Raw genomic sequence first — 17973 nt, 5'->3', positions numbered from 1 at the left:
TCATTGTTTTATTTCATGGCCTCGGTGCCCTGGCTTTCGGCCTTCGTGCCCTCAAAAAATTGACAGCACAAAAGGCCAAGTGGCCCCGCCCGTAAAATGACGAAATTCCAGGCCTGCTCTGCACTGTAACTTTTATTCTTGTATTTCATCTGTCTTATTCTGTTTTAGCTTATTTTCTATCCTCTGACTGTTTTTAATTGTATTTGAATGTCTGTTTTATAATGTGTTTCTTCCTCTGTACAGTCCATTCACCCTAACACACCTTGGTTTTTTTTCTTTTTCTTTTTTCTTTCAGCACGACTGCAATACATGATGGTATATATTGCTTGGTTAGTGACCATCGGTTGTACACTACTTTTTGTGATGCATTGTGCGATACTATGAGTGCACTATATAGGGTGTAATAATTCTCACTATACATTTGGACAGCACTACAAAATGGCAAACTCACTATATAGTGAGTAGTGAGTGATTTCGGACACAGCGCGGGAGTCTAGTTTTCGGGTTAGCAGGTCCGTGGGTTTGGCGAGTGTTTGTGCGAATTTTGTGTAGATTTATTACAGTAATTATCTTTCTGTAGTTGATAGAAGAAGCTTTAACACTTGGGTAATTTACTATAAAGAGGGTTTGATTTATGCAGTATGGAGATCACCTGCTATACACACACAAACACACACACAGTTAAAGTGTCAATCACATACAGCTCTGTGTGCGTGTCAGGGCATGCACTTCATTTCAGAGAACAAGGAAATGATGCTTAAAAAAAAAAGGTCTTGACTTGCCCAAGTTTGATTTTTATTGCTATTCCTTTCTCTGTTTAATATTGGAACTGTGAGAGGTTTAGGATTTACCCAATTACACATAACACCATAGTCATGTGACCCAATTCATTTACTACTCCAGAACTTTTCCTCATAAGTCATAAAACGGAAAACACAAAGGTGCGATGTTGGGACCGAATCCAGACGCACGAGCTGGACGTCCAAGGCTTATTTTTCATTTTAATGTTATTTTATTTCTCTCGTTGTTGACTGGGAAGCTGCGACGTTCCCACTGTACGGGTTTTAGCTTCCTGTAAGTACAGTAGGTGTGTGATTTATGTTTATATTAACCACAGCATGTACATCACGCCTTTCCACGCAACATCTCGGGTGATTTATTATTGCATACGTGCAGACTCAGGACTGAGTCCATTTCCGCTTGTGCTCTGTATTTATTATCAGAAGTAAATCAGATGCATCAATAAATCCGATTTATCTCCAGCTAATCTTTACCACACCACGTTCTCTCCTTCAGGCAGTGTTGGAATTTTTGCTGTTTGCTCAAACTGTCTGGATTAAAATGAAAACAGAAAGCTGAAGCTCAGTGTTTAAAGATCATGTGTAGGTTTTGGAATTTGAGGAGATTGTGTGGAGTTTTATCTTTAATCTGAAGAACGTGACAGAACTCTGTTTGCTGTCTGCAACAATTTATCACTGTGTAAAAAAATTAAATGAAATATTTCTGCTCGATAAATTTTTATCCAAGCTCGTGCTGCTTATTTGTAGTGTATATTTAATCTCGAGGCTTGCAGGTGTAATGTGTGTACCTGCTGGGTTTTCATCAACCTGCTCAATACACAGTTTAAAATTGCAAACTAAAAAATGATTGATGGAAACATGAATTTCAATAACCCTCTCAACTATCATGAAGTTTATATGTTCGCATGAGGCATTTTTTCAGTCAAAGCGGTATTTCATGAAATGGAAACGCATTTTTTAATCGCATAACATCACTTCTGTTTTGCACAGTACAGCAATGGAAACCTTTCTACAAATACACATTAAATGTCTAAAAATTAACATCTTGTCTAACTTTTTTTTTTTAACTGCTCTGAAGAAAAATTCCTCATATTATGTTGTGATTTAATGAAATGGTTATTTAGCTCGCTAGGTTTTTATTTATTTATTTTTCGCTAGATAGCCTCTGCGGCTAGTTCAGAGTCATGCTAGCTAGCTGATTATTATCTGATATCCTTAATCCTGAAGCACTATATAAAAAACAAGAGTCATCAGGAGATGACACATCCCCCCCCGGCTCCCACATGAAACCCCGCTCCAAAATTTCTTAAGTTGAAGTGGTTGCCATGGAAATACGGAAAAAAAATTAAAATCACAGAAATCCCAAAATGTGAAAAGGCACAACTCTTCTAGTCACTTAACATAGCTGTGAGGTTTCATGAAAAAAGTTCCTAATAGTTTTTGAGTTACCGTAAAATACCAAATAATAGCCGAGTTCCAATTAACCGCCGAGTTCCCTTTAACGGCCGGGTGTACGCGTGTGTTGTGACAAATAAAGGCCGGTTCCGAATACTCGCTGGGGTCTAAAAAAAAAAAAAAAAAAGCGTCCGAACGTTCTATCTAGAATCTTGAGGCCCAGCACTTTTCTGGTGTTTAAACGATTTTGCATTGCATAGTTTTCTACCGAAACAATATGAATGAATGAATGAATGAATGAATGAATGAAATTATTTCTATAATACTGTTTACAACATTTTGTTACGTGATAATAAACATGCCATTTCAATGTTATAATCTTGGTCTACCGTAATATTTCTTGAGGAATGCAACTCCGTAACTTTTGACAGATGTCTTAGCCACCCCTTTGGGTATACCCAACGAAAGCCAGCGTGTGTGGTGACATTGAGGACTGCGGGTTTCCAACGTTGGACTGCTGCTTCTGTTAAACGACCTAAATTGCCGAATGCATGCGTCAAAGCACACACTGAGTTTTATTAAAGACCTTATACCATTTCACTTGCCCTTACCCATTCGGATCTGGAAGACGCTTTACAAAAAAGGTGAGAGCGTTCTAACATGCATTTCAGTCTGCTCGCGGCCAATCTAATCCAAGGGGCCTTTTCAACAAGTAATCTGTCGTGCAAGTTGGGCAGAAGCACGCGTCAGGCAGGCAACATGTAGGCCTACAAGTCAGTAACCTATTCAACTAACTTTCATCCGAACTTTAAGTTTTCTACGGGGTCGAGCCACCGTACCAACTCACTCGGGGAATAGGCTCATATCGGCCAAATAGGGAGACGTCTTGGAGAGAAACGTGAGAATGCAAGATGACAGTATGTAGCCACTGCAGGTCACTTATTTTTCAGCATAAGAAAAAACCCTTTGGTTTGACACTTCGCACCCTAATTATGTTGCTTCAACGTCACGCCCTCCATGCAATTTCAGATTGACAGACATCGCGAAGCGCAAAGGGTGGAGGCTGCATGGGTGAGGGTGATAGCAAGTGACCATAACTTTGCAGAGTAATTAAATCACAGTGCTGCGCACAGACAATGGTGTGGTTTCTTGATTATTTTGTAAAGCATGCACTTGACTAGTCATTAACAGGAAAAGGTGTGTGATTTATCCTTTATCCACCCCGACTGTGCCATGCGAAGATGCATTCTGCGTCTTCAAAATTCCCCGAAGTCGGCACCGTGCTATCTGTAATCTAACTCTAAATAAACTGTAAGTTATACTGGTTAAAAGTAGGCCTATCTGAGAATGATTTTTTTCCCCGTTTTGAGGTAGATTTTGGGGAAGGTGTTTGTGAAGAAGGAATTAATCGCCTGTTCCAAATAGCCGCCTAGTCTCTAATACGCGCCGGGTCTCTTACGCGATTGAGACAAATAATAGCCCGGGCTATTATTTGGTATTTTACGGTATGTTTCAGAAACTAAAATGTTTACAGATAAACGGATGGAGCGATAGCTATAACAACCCCCCCACCCCGCATTATATGCCAGGGGGATAATGAGGAACTACCCTTTACTCCTTTTTGTCTTTTTCATACATTTTTATACTGCTATTATTTTAAATTATATATACAGTGGGACCCTCGTATCCAGAGAGGACATGTTCCAAGATCTAACAGGACAGCCAGAACCGTGGATATTATTAGAGAACCATATATAAAGCTTGGTTGTTGTTGTTTTTTTGTGTACGTGTGTGTATATGGTGGTGCTTGAAATTTGTGAACTCTTTAGAATTTTCTATCTTTCTGCATGAATATGACTTAAAACATCATTAGATTTTCACAGAAGTTCTAAAAGTATCTAAATATAAAAATGTTATACTTGGTCATTTGTTTATTGCGGAAAATGATCCAATGTTACATATCGGGCAGCACGGTGGTGTAGTGGTTAGCACTGTTGCCTCACAGCAAGAAGGATCCAGGTTCGAACCTCATGACCGATATTTTTTATAACCCAACCCTGATCTATACTTCTCCACAACTTTGGCTCTGACCTGTTTGGAGGCTCCTTGGTTCTCATGTTGCTTGTTTAGTCGTGTAGCAGAGTCAGGGTCCTTCCAGAACAGGTTGATTTATACAGACATCATGTGACAGATCATGTGACACTTTGATTGCACACAGGTGGATCTTAATCAACTAATTATGTGACATGAAGTGAGTTTCATACGAAAGGGGGTGAATACTTATGCACACTCCAGAGTTCTGTTTTTTTTATCTTGATCATTGTTTGTGTCACAATAAAACAACAATGTGCACCTTTAAAGTGGTCGGCGTGTTGTGTAAATCAGATGGTGCTAACCCTCCAAAATCCATTTTCATTCCAGCTTGTGATGCGACAAAACAGGACAAACACCAAAGGGGATGAATACTTTTGCAAGGCGCTGTAACTGATTTTTCAGTAGTTAACGCTGAGTGAAGCTCAACACTGTGCAAAAATGCAGAAGAGTTAATGAATATCAGGTGTGTGTGGGTGGGTGGGTGGTGGGAAGTCCGGCCAGTCTCAGAGATTCAGCTGTCAAAACACTTCTGTCTCTGGTTCGTGATGATGTCCTTGCACGTTCGTTCCTCTCCCGTAACCCTGCTCTGAGTGCCAGTAAGGGTCACAACCCCGATACATCACACACAGTTCATAAATGATGTTAAACTGATTTCACTAAACATTATTTATCATAGGGCGGCACGGTGGTGTAGTGGTTAGCGCTGTCGCCTCACAGCAAGAAGGTCCTGGGTTCGAGCCCCGGGGCCGGCGAGGGCCTTTCTGTGTGGAGTTTGCATGTTCTCCCCGTGTCCGCGTGGGTTTCCTCCGGGTGCTCCGGTTTCCCCCACAGTCCAAAGACATGCAGGTTAGGTTAACTGGTGACTCTAAATTGAGCGTAGGTGTGAATGTGAGTGTGAATGGTTGTCTGTGTCTATGTGTCAGCCCTGTGATGACCTGGCGACTTGTCCAGGGTGAACCCCGCCTTTCACCCATAGTCAGCTGGGATAGGCTCCAGCTCGCCTGCGACCCTGTAGAACAGGATAAAGCGGCTACAGATAATGAGATGAGATGAGATTATTTATCATCATGGCATCAGGAACTTTAAAAAAGAAATCAAATCATTAAATAAAGATGATTTTAAAATCTGCAGTTTTCCCAAATGTCCCATTTTGGAACATTTGAAACTCTCACACAGCGCTGTAGGAACGTGAGGGTTCAGTATTGTGTGTGTGTGTCGTGTACAGGTGTCAGCATGCCACTTCCATGACTCTGATCCCACACTCACTTTCCAGAATGTTCACTTTGTCCTGAATGCACACGGAGCTGAAATTGAGTTTCCTTGTTGACGGATTCTCGTGTAAACGGCCACGTTTTTTGCAGTGAAGCCAGTGTCACATGAGCTATTAAGAAGCATGTGATGATTCTTGACATGAACAGTGTAACACAGTGTTGCGACAGTCATGCTGTTGTTCGCTGTGTCATGAGTTGGGAAATCGAGCACTTTTGCATCTTGCGACGTTTCAGTTATATTTTTATTTGAACATTTATGTATTATCTCATCTCATCTCATTATCTCTAGCCGCTTTATCCTGTTCTACAGGGTCGCAGGCGAGCTGGAGCCTATCCCAGCTGACTACGGGCGAAAGGCGGGGTACACCCTGGACAAGTCGCCAGGTCATCACAGGGCTGACACATAGACACAGACAACCATTCACACTCACATTCACACCTACGCTCAATTTAGAGTCACCAGTTAACCTAACCTGCATGTCTTTGGACTGTGGGGGAAACCGGAGCACCCGGAGGAAACCCACGCGGACACGGGGAGAACATGCAAACTCCGCACAGAAAGGCCCTCGCCGGCCCCGGGGCTCGAACCCAGGACCTTCTTGCTGTGAGGCGACAGCGCTAACCACTACACCACCGTGCCGCCCATTTATGTATTATGTATTAAAAGTTCTAAATTGTTCTGTGTATAAAAGCAAACGAGCATCATCAGCAGTCAAACGTCTCATGGAGTAAATGTTTCGTACAAGATCATAAATCGCCAAGAAAAGAATGATAAAGTTTAATACTGTTCTCCGCAGAGGAGATGGCAACCGATTTGTGTGTTATCTTTACCTGACTTATTTTAATATTAATTATAATTGTGATTACATCAAACCTTTTATCATTTTAATAATTCAACTTTTTAATGTTCAAAGCAACAGGATTAATTTTTGAATTTCTTTTGCGATTTGTAATGAATTTTGTACACAATGACCAAACATTTGCAAGGAAACGAAGTGATTTTTATGTGATGAGCATTAATGGCTTTCTGTCTCTCTCTCCAGGCGTTGTGTATTAACGTGCAGTCTAATGATGTGTGTGAGACTCTCGCCCTCATCTTTTGCGGTGCCGATGTGAACTGTGACACGGGTATCCCAGAATTCCCCACTCCTGCTGCCTTGGCCCTGCACTACGGTCAGAAGCTGCAGGTGGAGTTCCTGACTCAGAACCGCAACATTGGTCAGTTTCAGGATGAAGGGGTGGAGCTTAACTGTGGGTGGAGCTTGTATTTTAAAGGGAGGAGCGGGTTTAACATTTTGCTTTTGACCCTGCAGAGATTCCGAGGTCAGAGGTCAAACTGGCCATGCACACAGAGCACTACATGGCCCCGCCTTCCATCACACACAACGGCTTCCTTTTTAAAATCGCCTCTATGGCTCGTCCAATCACAGAGAGGAAGAATAAAGAAGGTGAGCCAGTCACAATCGCCGAACAGCTGCATAAAACTGACCGAGGAGACGATTTACAGACACACGTTTTCTGCAGCCTGCTAGAGGCCATGTGCTTCTGTTAGCTATGTTAGCACACAAGTCTTCTGAGTGTAGGGCATGAAAAATAAAATGCTTTATATGAAAAAAATCTCTCTCTCCATCCCTTTGTCTGTATTGCTGTCTCTCCAAGCATCTCTTTGTCTCTGTGTCTCTCTCAGAGTTCAGTCGGAGGTGGTGTGTCCTGAATGATGGACATTTTAATTATTACGAAAGTGATAAGAATGCAACACCCAATGGAGGACTGAAAATGAAAGAGATCGTCTGTCTGGCTGTCAATCCTCCTGAGACGCACGGGTATCTGTCTGTCTGACCTGGAAACTCTGTCTCTATTAATGTTTTCAGTTGTCTCTGTCTGTTGGTTTAAGTCTGATCTGTTGCATTGTCCGTCTGTCTGGCCCCCATGTGACAGTTTCAGTGATCCTCACTGTCCTTTCTGTCTCAGGTATGATCACTCGTTTGAGATTTACTCAGATGCAGAGCGTCTCTACCTGTTTGGGACGGACAGTCCTGACTCCATGAAGGAATGGGTCAAGTCCATCGCCAAGGTAACCCTTGGTCCGTTATTAACGTATTAATGTCGTTTGTTCTGCTGTACATCTTTAGAGAAGGTTCTGTACTTCTGAGACAGTGTCTCTCTGTCTCCATCTGTCTGTCTGCGCAGTCGTTCATCCCAGCATGTGCCGAAGACCTGCTGCAGAAGGATTTCGAGCGGATCGGGCGTCTGCGCTATAAAGACCCTCTAAACCTGGAGAGCTGGAGGCCGGGCTGGTTCTGTCTCGAGGCGTCCACGCTGCATGTGTGTTTGGAGGACAGTCAGAGCCGTGAGAGCATCCAGCTGCAGAAACTTCTGGAACTCTGTGAGTCAGAGAAAGTTTCTATAATAACAGCTCATTCACAGGGACCCGTAGAGCAGACGAACGGATGAAAAGATGTGCATAATCGTTGCTGTGAAGTCTTCTGTAAAGAGATGTAAGGAGTGCACTGACACTGTAGTACACAGTTACAGAAGAGCAATGGCTTATAATTGCACTTTGCAGTGTCACCCAGAACACTACCAGTCCCATACCCAAGGTTTCTTCATCGTGTCGTCCCGGGGTGTTTTTCCTCAACACTCTCAATTCGGCTCAATTTACATTTTATATCCGGATTTCTGAAAAGCTGCTTTGTGACTGCGTCCACTGCTAAAAGCTCTGTCAAAATAAAATTGATTTGAATTGAATTTAATCTATAACTCTTAGTTTTCATACATCTTCAGGACTTTGCGGTTTCTTGGTAACATGACAAGCTGCGTTACTTTTGTCTTATTAGCTTCAGGAGAGAGGAAAAAAAGAGATGTATTAGAACGAGCACATTACCGTATTTTCCGGACTATACGTCGCTCCGGAGTTTAAGTCGCATCAGCCAAAAAATGCATTATGAAGACGAAAAAAACATATATACTTCGCACCGGACTATAAGTCGCACTTTTTTGAAGGGTTATTCTATCCATAGAATGTGTGATTGTATCTGATAAGCGGCGCGTGGTTACTGCGCGACTGCATTGTTTATTTAATAAACGAACAGCTGAGCAGTGATGACGCGCCCTTTGCCCTGTAAGTAGCCTAGTCTGATTATTTTAAATATCTACTACTATCTTTAATACTATCACTATCGTTATTACTAATAGCCTATATTATTATTATAACTAATATTAGTAGCCTATTACTGATGCATTAATCAGTTTGCTTTTAGATTATTTTTACCGGTAGGGCTTATTATCGCCCCATGGCTCTTTCATCTGTGTTATTAAAGCTGTAGTCATCATCGAGGAGAGTCATTCTTCATTTTTGTCGAATTTTATTTCATCAAATCAGAGGTCAAGTAGGCTATAGGTATATCATCTCCAAAGACAACCGTCTAGTGAAAAAAAAAAACAACAACTGCTTTTAAATCCCCTACTTAAATCCTTAAAATGAGTCATTTAACTCATGTCTTGTGTGATCTGATCTCCAATGGTGAAATAAACCGGCTGTGATGAGTACAGTCTGTTATTTTAGAAGATAAATGTAATATATAATTTAATATATAGACTAATAAAAATTAATATTTTATAATATAATATCACGACATATTACTGTCTGTAACTGTTTGTCACTAAAGCGTTTTCTAAGATCATAATGTCTGATATTATTATTATTATTATTTTACACACACAATAAGCGCGGGTGCGTAAAGTTATAGTAAACCACCCCCCACCTTTTTTTTTTTTTTTTTTTGAGTCGCCGGACCCACCTCCTGCGTTCCGGGACCTCCCACTTCACAAATTAAGCACTGCCTAAAATCACTACATAACTTATTTAAATAACTATAGCCCTATCATTAATAATAAAACACAGGTCAATCAAGTTTATCAAGCTGGCGATTTCACTCCAAATCAGCAAATCCATTGAATTCCTCGTCCTCGGTGTCGCTTCTGAACAACTCTGCCAACTCCAGCGGCAGATGAAGCGCCGTTTCCTCTTCTTCTGCGTGGCTGTCGTCAGACTCAGCATCAGCTCCAGTTATTCCGCGGTGAAAAAAAAAACAAACATATATACGTCGCACCGGAGTATAAGTCGCATGGCCAGCCGAACCATGAAAAAAAGTGCGACTTATAGTCCGAAAAATACGGTAATATAAACTTGTTCATGTTACAGCCAGAACTGCTTTCTGAGCCGTGCTGTTTACAGAACTCAGGGCGGATCCAGGAAAATGATAGGGGGGGCATCAACCCAGTAAGCCTAGAGGTCTGGGGGCCGCCAGAGGCCCCTGGAAGCTCTGCAGTTTTTAAATGCCCAGAGATGCATTTTGAGCTGTCAGAGACATTCCCGTATCAAATATGTTTTAAAGGTAGGAACTTTCAAAACCATTTTATTCATCACTGAAAATGAAATTGTCAGAGTTGCAGGTATATGCGTAGAACATAATTACAACTGATATATGGTAATATTTATGAAAGTTGCATTGTCATATAATGCATTGCCACATGACACAGTACAGTGTCGTACACTGACCACAAAACACCTTATATCAATAAATTATTACTGTTTTAGCCACTGCAATCTGAGCTCTTGCTCAGGACATTCAATGTACATACAGTGCCTTGCAAAAGTATTCATACCCCTTGAACTTTTTCACATTTTTCCACCTTACAACCACAAAGTTTTTTTTATTGAGATTTTATGTGATAGACCAACACAGAGTAGCACATAATTGTGAAGTGAAATGAAAATGATAAATGGTCTTCAAAATTTTAAACAAATAAAAATCTGAAAAATGTTTTGTGCATTAGTATTCAGCCCCCTGTCCTCTGATACCTCTAAATACAATCCAGTGCAATCAATTGCCTTCAGAAGTCATCTAATTAGTTAATAGGAGTCCTACTGTGTGTAATTTACTCTCAGCATAAATACACTTGTTCTGTGAAGGCCTCAGTGGTTCATTAGAGAACACTGAAGAACAAACAGCATCATGAAGACCAAAGAACTCACCAGACAGGTCAGGGATAAAGTTCTGGAGAAGTTTAAAGCAGGGTTAGGTTATAAAAAAATATCCCAAGCTCTGAACATCTCAAGAAGCACTGTTCAATCCATCATTCAAAAATGGAAAAAGGATGGCACAACTGCAAACCTACCAAGACATGGCCGTCCACCTAAACTGACAGAGCGAGCAAGGAGAGCACTGGTCAGAGAAGCAGCCAAGAGGCCCATGATCACTCTGGAGGAGCTGCAGAAATCCACAGCTCAGGTGGGAGAATCTGTGCACAGGACAACTATAAGTTGTACACTCCACAAATCTGGCCTTTTTGGAAGAAGAAAGCCATTGTTGAAAGACAGGCATAAGAAGCCATGTAGGGGACACAGCAAACATGTGGAAGAAGGTGCTTTGGTCAGATGAGACCAAAGTTGAACTTTTTGGCCTAAATGCAAAGCGCTATGTGTGGCAGAAAACTAACACTGCTCATCACCCTGCACACACCATCCCCACTGTGAAACATGGTGGTGGCAGCATCATGCTATGGGGATGCTTTTCTTCAGCAGGGACAGGGAAGCTGGTCAGAGTTGATGGGAAGATGGATGGAGCTAAATACAGGGCAATCCTGGAAGAAAACCTGTTGGAGGCTGCAAAAGACTTGAGACTGGGAAGGAGATTCACCTTCCAGAAAGACAATGACCCTAAACATACAGCCAGAGCTACAATGGAATGGTTTAGATCAAAGAATATTCATGTGTTAGAATGGCCCAGTCAAAGTCCAGACCTAAATCCCATTGAGCATCTGTGGCAAGACTTGAAAATTGCTGTTCACAGACGCTCTCCATCCAATCTGGCTGAGCTTGAGCTATTTTGCAAAGAAGAATGGGCAAAAATTTCAGTGTCTAGATGTGCAAAGCTGGTAGAGACAGACCACAAAAGACTTGCAGCTATAATTGCAGCAAAAGGTGGCTCTACAAAGTATTGACGCGGAGGGCTGAATACTAATGCACATCGCATTTTTCAGATATTTATTTGTTTAAAATTTTGAAGACCATTTATCATTTTCATTTCACTTCACAATTATGTGCTACTCTGTGTTGGTCTATCACATAAAATCTCAATAAAAAACTTTTAAGTTCGTGGTTGTAAGGTGGAAAAATGTGAAAAAGTTCAAGGGGTGTGAATACTTTTGCAAGGCACTGTACAAGACCGTGAATATACCCAGGTAAACTGAGGGACTGTAAGGGGCCACTTAAGACCGAGCTTAATACCAAGATAACTATAAACAAAGACTGCAGGAGTTGCATGTCGATAATACAAAGTCAATAACTGCAGTCTGAGCTCCTGAGTCGAATAGACTGAGATAACGGTACAATGATTGTGTGAGTTGGATGAAAGCGAGGCTCACCCCAAACAGCACGTTTACACAGGGTATAGTGAATACAGGGATACCCTATTAATGAATACGAGCAGTAGCCGGACAGCCAACGTGTGTGTGTGTGTGTGTGTGTGTGCAGTAAGCCTGCTGCAGCATCTCATCATTTTGGCTTGTGAACATGTGCGTTAATGATACCATAAACATACAAGGATGGCGCACACCCTTTACATGTAGTCTACGGTGCAGTCCGGGAATAGAGGATGTTATTATGTCGATGCACGAAGTTTCCGTGCCGTGTTAAAATCCAACAGGACTCGCCAGCTTGCTTTTTGCTGCGTTCGTGTCACGAGCGGAAAAACCGAAGCTAGGACCTACTATTAGATATAAATTTATACCATAAACTCTTCAGCTCAATCCCACATAACGATTTATTTGGTTTATTTTTTTAAACTTTATTAATTAAATGAAAAATGGCAGGCATATCTCGGTATCTGCAATGCTAAAACTGTTTTTGGAGGGAGGGGGGGGGGGGGGGGGGGCACCAGGAACTAATCCATACCTTCTGACCAATCAGATTTGAGAATTCAAGCATGCTGTGGTACTGTTTATAAGTCGTTACAAACACCACACCTGACATTTCACCTTTAAAGCCTGCTCTTTACCCGTTTGTAGCCTCGGTATGAGAGTGTAACTGAGTCAAATGGAGTTCTTCCTAAAACGATGACTTCTGGTTAACCTCGATGAACTCCAATCAGACGGATTTAAAACTTGGACACAATGTTATGCTTGTCTAAGCAGAAGGACTTTGAGAGGATATAAAATAAAGGAAGAGCACAAACATGACTGGCATTGGCTGGAACACTAGCTCGTGAAGGTCTAAATGAGGTTGAGAAAGAGGAAATGATGTGAATGAAGAAGAGAAGAACCCGAGGCCCTGCCACAATAAGTACAGTATAAAAAGCCTTTATTAGACACTGGCTACATGCCTGTATTCGTCTTCATCAGAGCATGCTAACAGCCACAGGTACACATATTTAACAGGTAAAGACAGGGCTTTTCAAAGTGTGGGGCGCGCCCCCCCTGGGGGGCGCCAGAGTTCTTCGGGGGGGCGCAACGTGAGAGACAAAATGGATCTGTTTTTAGTACCTAAAGCTACAGTGAGTGAGGAGACAAAGTCTGGGCCAAGCAAAAAAACCCAGAGCCTCCAGGATGTTGCGATTTGCAACTTCAGTGCAAATTCAACCAATCCCCGCGAATTCAGGGCGGTGTTGCAATTATATCCAATCACCGCAACTTTCCTGCAAATTTGACCAATCGTTGGCGTCGTCTTGAGGTGACGTCGACAAACTACCTTCCGCCTTACTTCCGTGTGTTCAAGAGAAGCAGCATGCGCGTCGTGTTGCCAGATTGGACGATTTCAAGTGCATTTTGGTGGGTTTGGAACATAATTTGGACTGGAAAACGTCAGCAGTATCTGGCAACACTGAAAGTGTGTTATGTTTACAGTGAAGGACTGTGTGCACTTTATTTTTTTTTACTTAATACAAGAAGTTAATGGATGCCAACATTTTTGCCAAAATGGTATTTTATTTTCCATTGTTAAGGCAGCTTCAGCATCATACTCTGATATTCTGTTCAAATTGTTTTTTTTCTTCTATGAAGCCTGAGCCATTTATTTTATTAGTTTATAAATATTGTTTAATTTAGTCTTCAGGAGAGACTGCCTGCACACAGTACTAGTATTAATAGGTTTTTTTTTTCTTACATGAAAGCTGAGGCATTTATATTATATTTTAAGGTAACTTCATGTTGTGCTGTGAGGTTCTCTGCACTTTAACTTTTGAGCCAACAGGTGCATTTGGATAAGTAAAGCCTATTTTTCTGCATTTTTGTAGTCCTGGTAATCTTTTATATTGGTAAAGTTGTTTATAGGACCATTTCTCAGTGTCTTTGTTTTTTTAATTAATAGTTTTTCAGTAATAACTTAATATTTAACATATCACTCAATTTTAATCACAAAAAGAGAAAATCGCAATTTCTCGCAACTTTCACTTCCTCCCGCAATGTAATCGCAACAAAAACCTAAAAAGCACCGCAACTTTCATCGCAATTTTTTTGGAAAACCCCCCGCAACATCAGACATTTTAGCCCACAACAATCACAAAAAAGGCCCGCGGAATCCTGGGGGACTGGAAAAAGAAGGAAGTATGACCACGATTATTTAAAGTTTGGATTTTCATGGACTGGATCTGAAGATGCTCCACTGCCACAGTGTGTTGTCTGCCAAGAGATGCTACCTAACGATGCTATGGGATGTTTAAAATGTGTAAAACAAGATGTTTTAAAAAGCACAGATGTTTAAAATGTGAAAAAGAAAAAAATGTGTACAACAGCCATTTTTTTTTTTAAATATGAATGGAACTTTAAGTATAGCAACAACAAAAATTGTAAGGGGGGGCGCTGTTGTTTATTTGCTCTCCAAGAGGGGGGGCTGACTCTCCCACACTTTGAAAACCCCTGGGTAAAGAGAAAGGTGAGAGCAGTCATATGATTTAGCCTCCACCACTGAAACATGCTCTGATGAAGACTGTGGAGTCAAAACACTCAGGCAGGTAGCCAGTGTCTCATCAACACTCTGTATGCCAATTTTAGGAATGCTTCAGGGTTCTTTCTCCTTCTTTTTTTAGAGATATTTAGAGGTTCGCCCTGCATTTTTACAAGAATTGTTAAAAACTTTTCTGGCCTGAAGAAACATTTGCTTGGTCTGCTGAACACGTTTCTCATTCTGGTATAAGGAATGTGGGTTTATTAGCCTGAATGCTAACGTTAGGACGGATTGTGATTTCCCTCTATCCCAGTAGAAAGGTGTTATAAGCGGTGAATAGTAGCCAGCAAAAACCTCCCTGTGTTTATGATCTGTAATTAGCTAGATTTAGGGTTAAATGGCGATTGAGAGATCAGAGTAAGGACAGGGAGGAGAAAATGGAGGTGCAGTGATGGGTGGAGGAAGGAAAAGGAAGGTGAGAGAGTCACGGCTCACCCAATAAATCAATCACTAATTAGAGATGATAAACGTGGAGTTGTTTTCATATCATTATAGAACAGGAAAACAAAGTGACATGCAGTTAGTGTCAAACCCACAGTGATGTAGTACGAAATATAATCTAATACCCTACAGTTCAGTATACTACACAACTAATGTCTTGATTTCATTCTCTTTTGGATATTTTGGGGAATTCCATGCCACAATGAGTTTAATGTCTCTTTCTCCTCTTCTTAGCGAGGGATAATGAAGTTCTGGTGCTTGTGGAGCGGGGCAGGTGAGTACTGAACTTTAATAAACTACAGTGTGGATTATTTCTAATTAGTGAAATAAAGAAGTCAAAATACATTTGAACAGTTTTAACCCTCTGGGGTCTGAGGGTATTTTCTGGCACTCTAATGATTTTGGTATGCTCTGATTTTGTTGTCAGTTTCAACAAATCTAAGCAGTATTTTCAAAGTCATATGACTTTTTTGTATTCAGCACAAGTTCAGCTGCAATAATATCCATGTAGTTTGTATGCCATGATTGTACTTTGAAAAAAAAATGGATAAATGAAGACGTTGTAAAAAGCAGTTTAAGAACTGTGTTGGAATGTGTGAAAAAACCCATGACCTTACCCATTGTGACGAACCGTTTAGGTCACTTGAGGTGATTCTGTTCAGTCTTAGGAATGCATCAAGCACAAAAACTTAAATCTGCTCCATTGATTTGGACAATTAACTGGCCATCAAAAAAATGTACGTCCTATTGTTTTGGGCTAAAGGTTTGGCAGTGGGAGGGGTATTCAATGAGAAGAGTAAGAAAATTGTATTCCATTCAATGAGACGAGTGAAAACCCCTCCCACTGCCAACTCTTAAGGCCAATTTATGCCGACAACCCAGTCCTCGCAGACGGTGTCGCAGATAGCGTCTGCATAGCCCCCCCACCTTCGCAGACGCTCTGCGCGCACCTCCCAAAAATTGTGACCACCGCAGAAGCCTCGCAGACAAGAGGGCTCTGATTGGTCCACTCTACATCCGCTGTACACGCACTTCCGCTTCCCTACTTTCCCGGTTTGGTTTGTTTTCACGACCGCCATTTTTAAAAACACGAGCGAAGATGGAGCAGCATGAAGAGCGGTTGATTGAGGAAGTACGTACATCTATACGACTCCAGTTCTAGTCATTATAAGTAACCGGAGGATAAACACTCCACTAACCACACCCACCAACTACTCCTAGCGGCTTCGCGCCCCCTTGCGTTGTGCCGGTGAATAACATCGCGCACGCCTATTATCCCCGCTCAACAATAAATTACAAATGTCTGCGAAAAGCTGTCTGCGAAAGCCTTGTCGCACGAGCATGCAGAGGCCATTAGGCCCTGTCCACACGGCAACGGATTCAGGTGAATTTGATAAAATTGTTTATCGTTTCGGCCTGGCGTCCACACGGCACCGGCGTTTTGGGTGCCCCAAAACGAAATCTTTTGAGAACGGGTTCCAGAGTGGAAAGATCTGGCAACGGCGCCGTTGCGAAGTCGTCTGGATGAGTAGAACGGATTTGTTTACGATGACGTCACAACCACATGTGCTTCATGCCGGGTAGAAGTGTAACGAACTCGATGCGAGTTGTCAACAAATCCTATAACTTGGTTCATGAAACGCGCTTACAAAATATTTTCACTGTGAATATTTATTGTGTAATGGTGCAAAGAGAGAGAGAGAGAGAGAGAGAGAGAGAGACTCTGCCCTTAGGGCAGAGTCAATCCCGCCAGCAAAAAGGAAAAAAAAGGAGCGATCTCACCTCTTCAGATGTTGGTTTAAGTCCTACAATACATTCCTCAAAAAGGGCGTAGAAGAACAAATTAATCCATCAACGTGTAGCATTCAATTTATTCTGGACCATTAAAGACGCCGCCTTCCACGTAGAATCATACGTCATTCTCGCTGCCATATTGGATCGGTCAAAGCGGAGAATAAAGATTCATGTGCTGCGTTTAACTGTACCAACAGGTTTACCGTCCAAACGAGATCACATGGGATTACCTTTCACAGGTGAGAAACAACAAATTAATCCATCAACGTGTAGTATTCAATTTATTCCGGACCATTAAAGACGCCGCCTTCCGCGTAGAATCATACGTCATCCTCGCCGCCATATTGGAAAGGTCAAAGCGGAGAATAAAGATTAGCTGCGTTTAACTGTACCAACAGGTTTACCATCCAAATGAGATCACATGGGATTACCTTTCACAGGTGAGACGGGAAAAATACTTTTCATTGTATTTGGTCATTATAGCGTAATTTTACGAACGGATTTTTCTGACTTTGTGGCTAATATGAAGTCTCGCGCATAATAGTTTATGTGCATGCGTCCTTACTACTTCTAATGTTCTCGTGTCTCCGATGGGACCGTCTTACAGCGCCCCTAGAGGTGTGGCATGTGTATTGCATCGTTTTCAGCAAGCGTTGCGTTGCCATATGGACCTGATATTTTACTGATCCGTTGCCCATGTGGACGCGATATTTTTTTTTTTTAAATCTCGTTGCCATTGTCGTGTGGATGTAGCCTAAATCCCATCAGGTCAAGTCCCAATGGGTAAGGTCATGTTTTTCACACATTCCAACACCGTTCTAAAACTGCTTTTTACAACATCTTAATTTATCTGGTATTTTGACTTTATTTTTGGTATTTGACTCTATTCAGTGTGTCTTGAAATTAACTCTTGTACTATTTTACTCAGTTCAGAGCCACAACCAACTCTGTTACACAATTACTCTGCAATTTTGCTCCCACTCCAACTCCAAATTTTACTCTCTAAACTCGAAATAGAGAAAAAATTAACTATTTTTGACAAATACTTTTAACTCTCGAAAAAATTGCTAATTTTTCCTGTGTATGCACTACAGCAGATGCATATCAACCGATCGGCTCATCAGAAATGGAATAAATATTTACACTTACTTGAGTTGCTCTTCAGCTGGATCAA

At 41.5% G+C, this 17973-nt stretch overlaps 1 protein-coding gene across 1 annotated transcript in view; it reads left to right on the top strand.

Moving 5' to 3' along the window:
* The window catches only part of LOC132900994 (arf-GAP with Rho-GAP domain, ANK repeat and PH domain-containing protein 1), a 245194-nt gene that overhangs the window by 180424 nt on the left and 46797 nt on the right, over positions 1-17973 (top strand). The window contains 6 exon segments of the mRNA XM_060943417.1: positions 6604-6778; positions 6874-7008; positions 7248-7383; positions 7532-7634; positions 7751-7946; positions 15240-15279. Coding sequence (XP_060799400.1) covers positions 6604-6778; positions 6874-7008; positions 7248-7383; positions 7532-7634; positions 7751-7946; positions 15240-15279 — 785 coding nt within the window.

This window comes from Neoarius graeffei, chromosome 16 (assembly GCF_027579695.1).
Source record: "Neoarius graeffei isolate fNeoGra1 chromosome 16, fNeoGra1.pri, whole genome shotgun sequence".
NCBI lineage: Eukaryota > Metazoa > Chordata > Actinopteri > Siluriformes > Ariidae > Neoarius > Neoarius graeffei.
The sequence above is the reverse complement of the archived record's forward strand: the minus strand, read 5'-3'. Positions and strand labels throughout refer to the sequence as shown.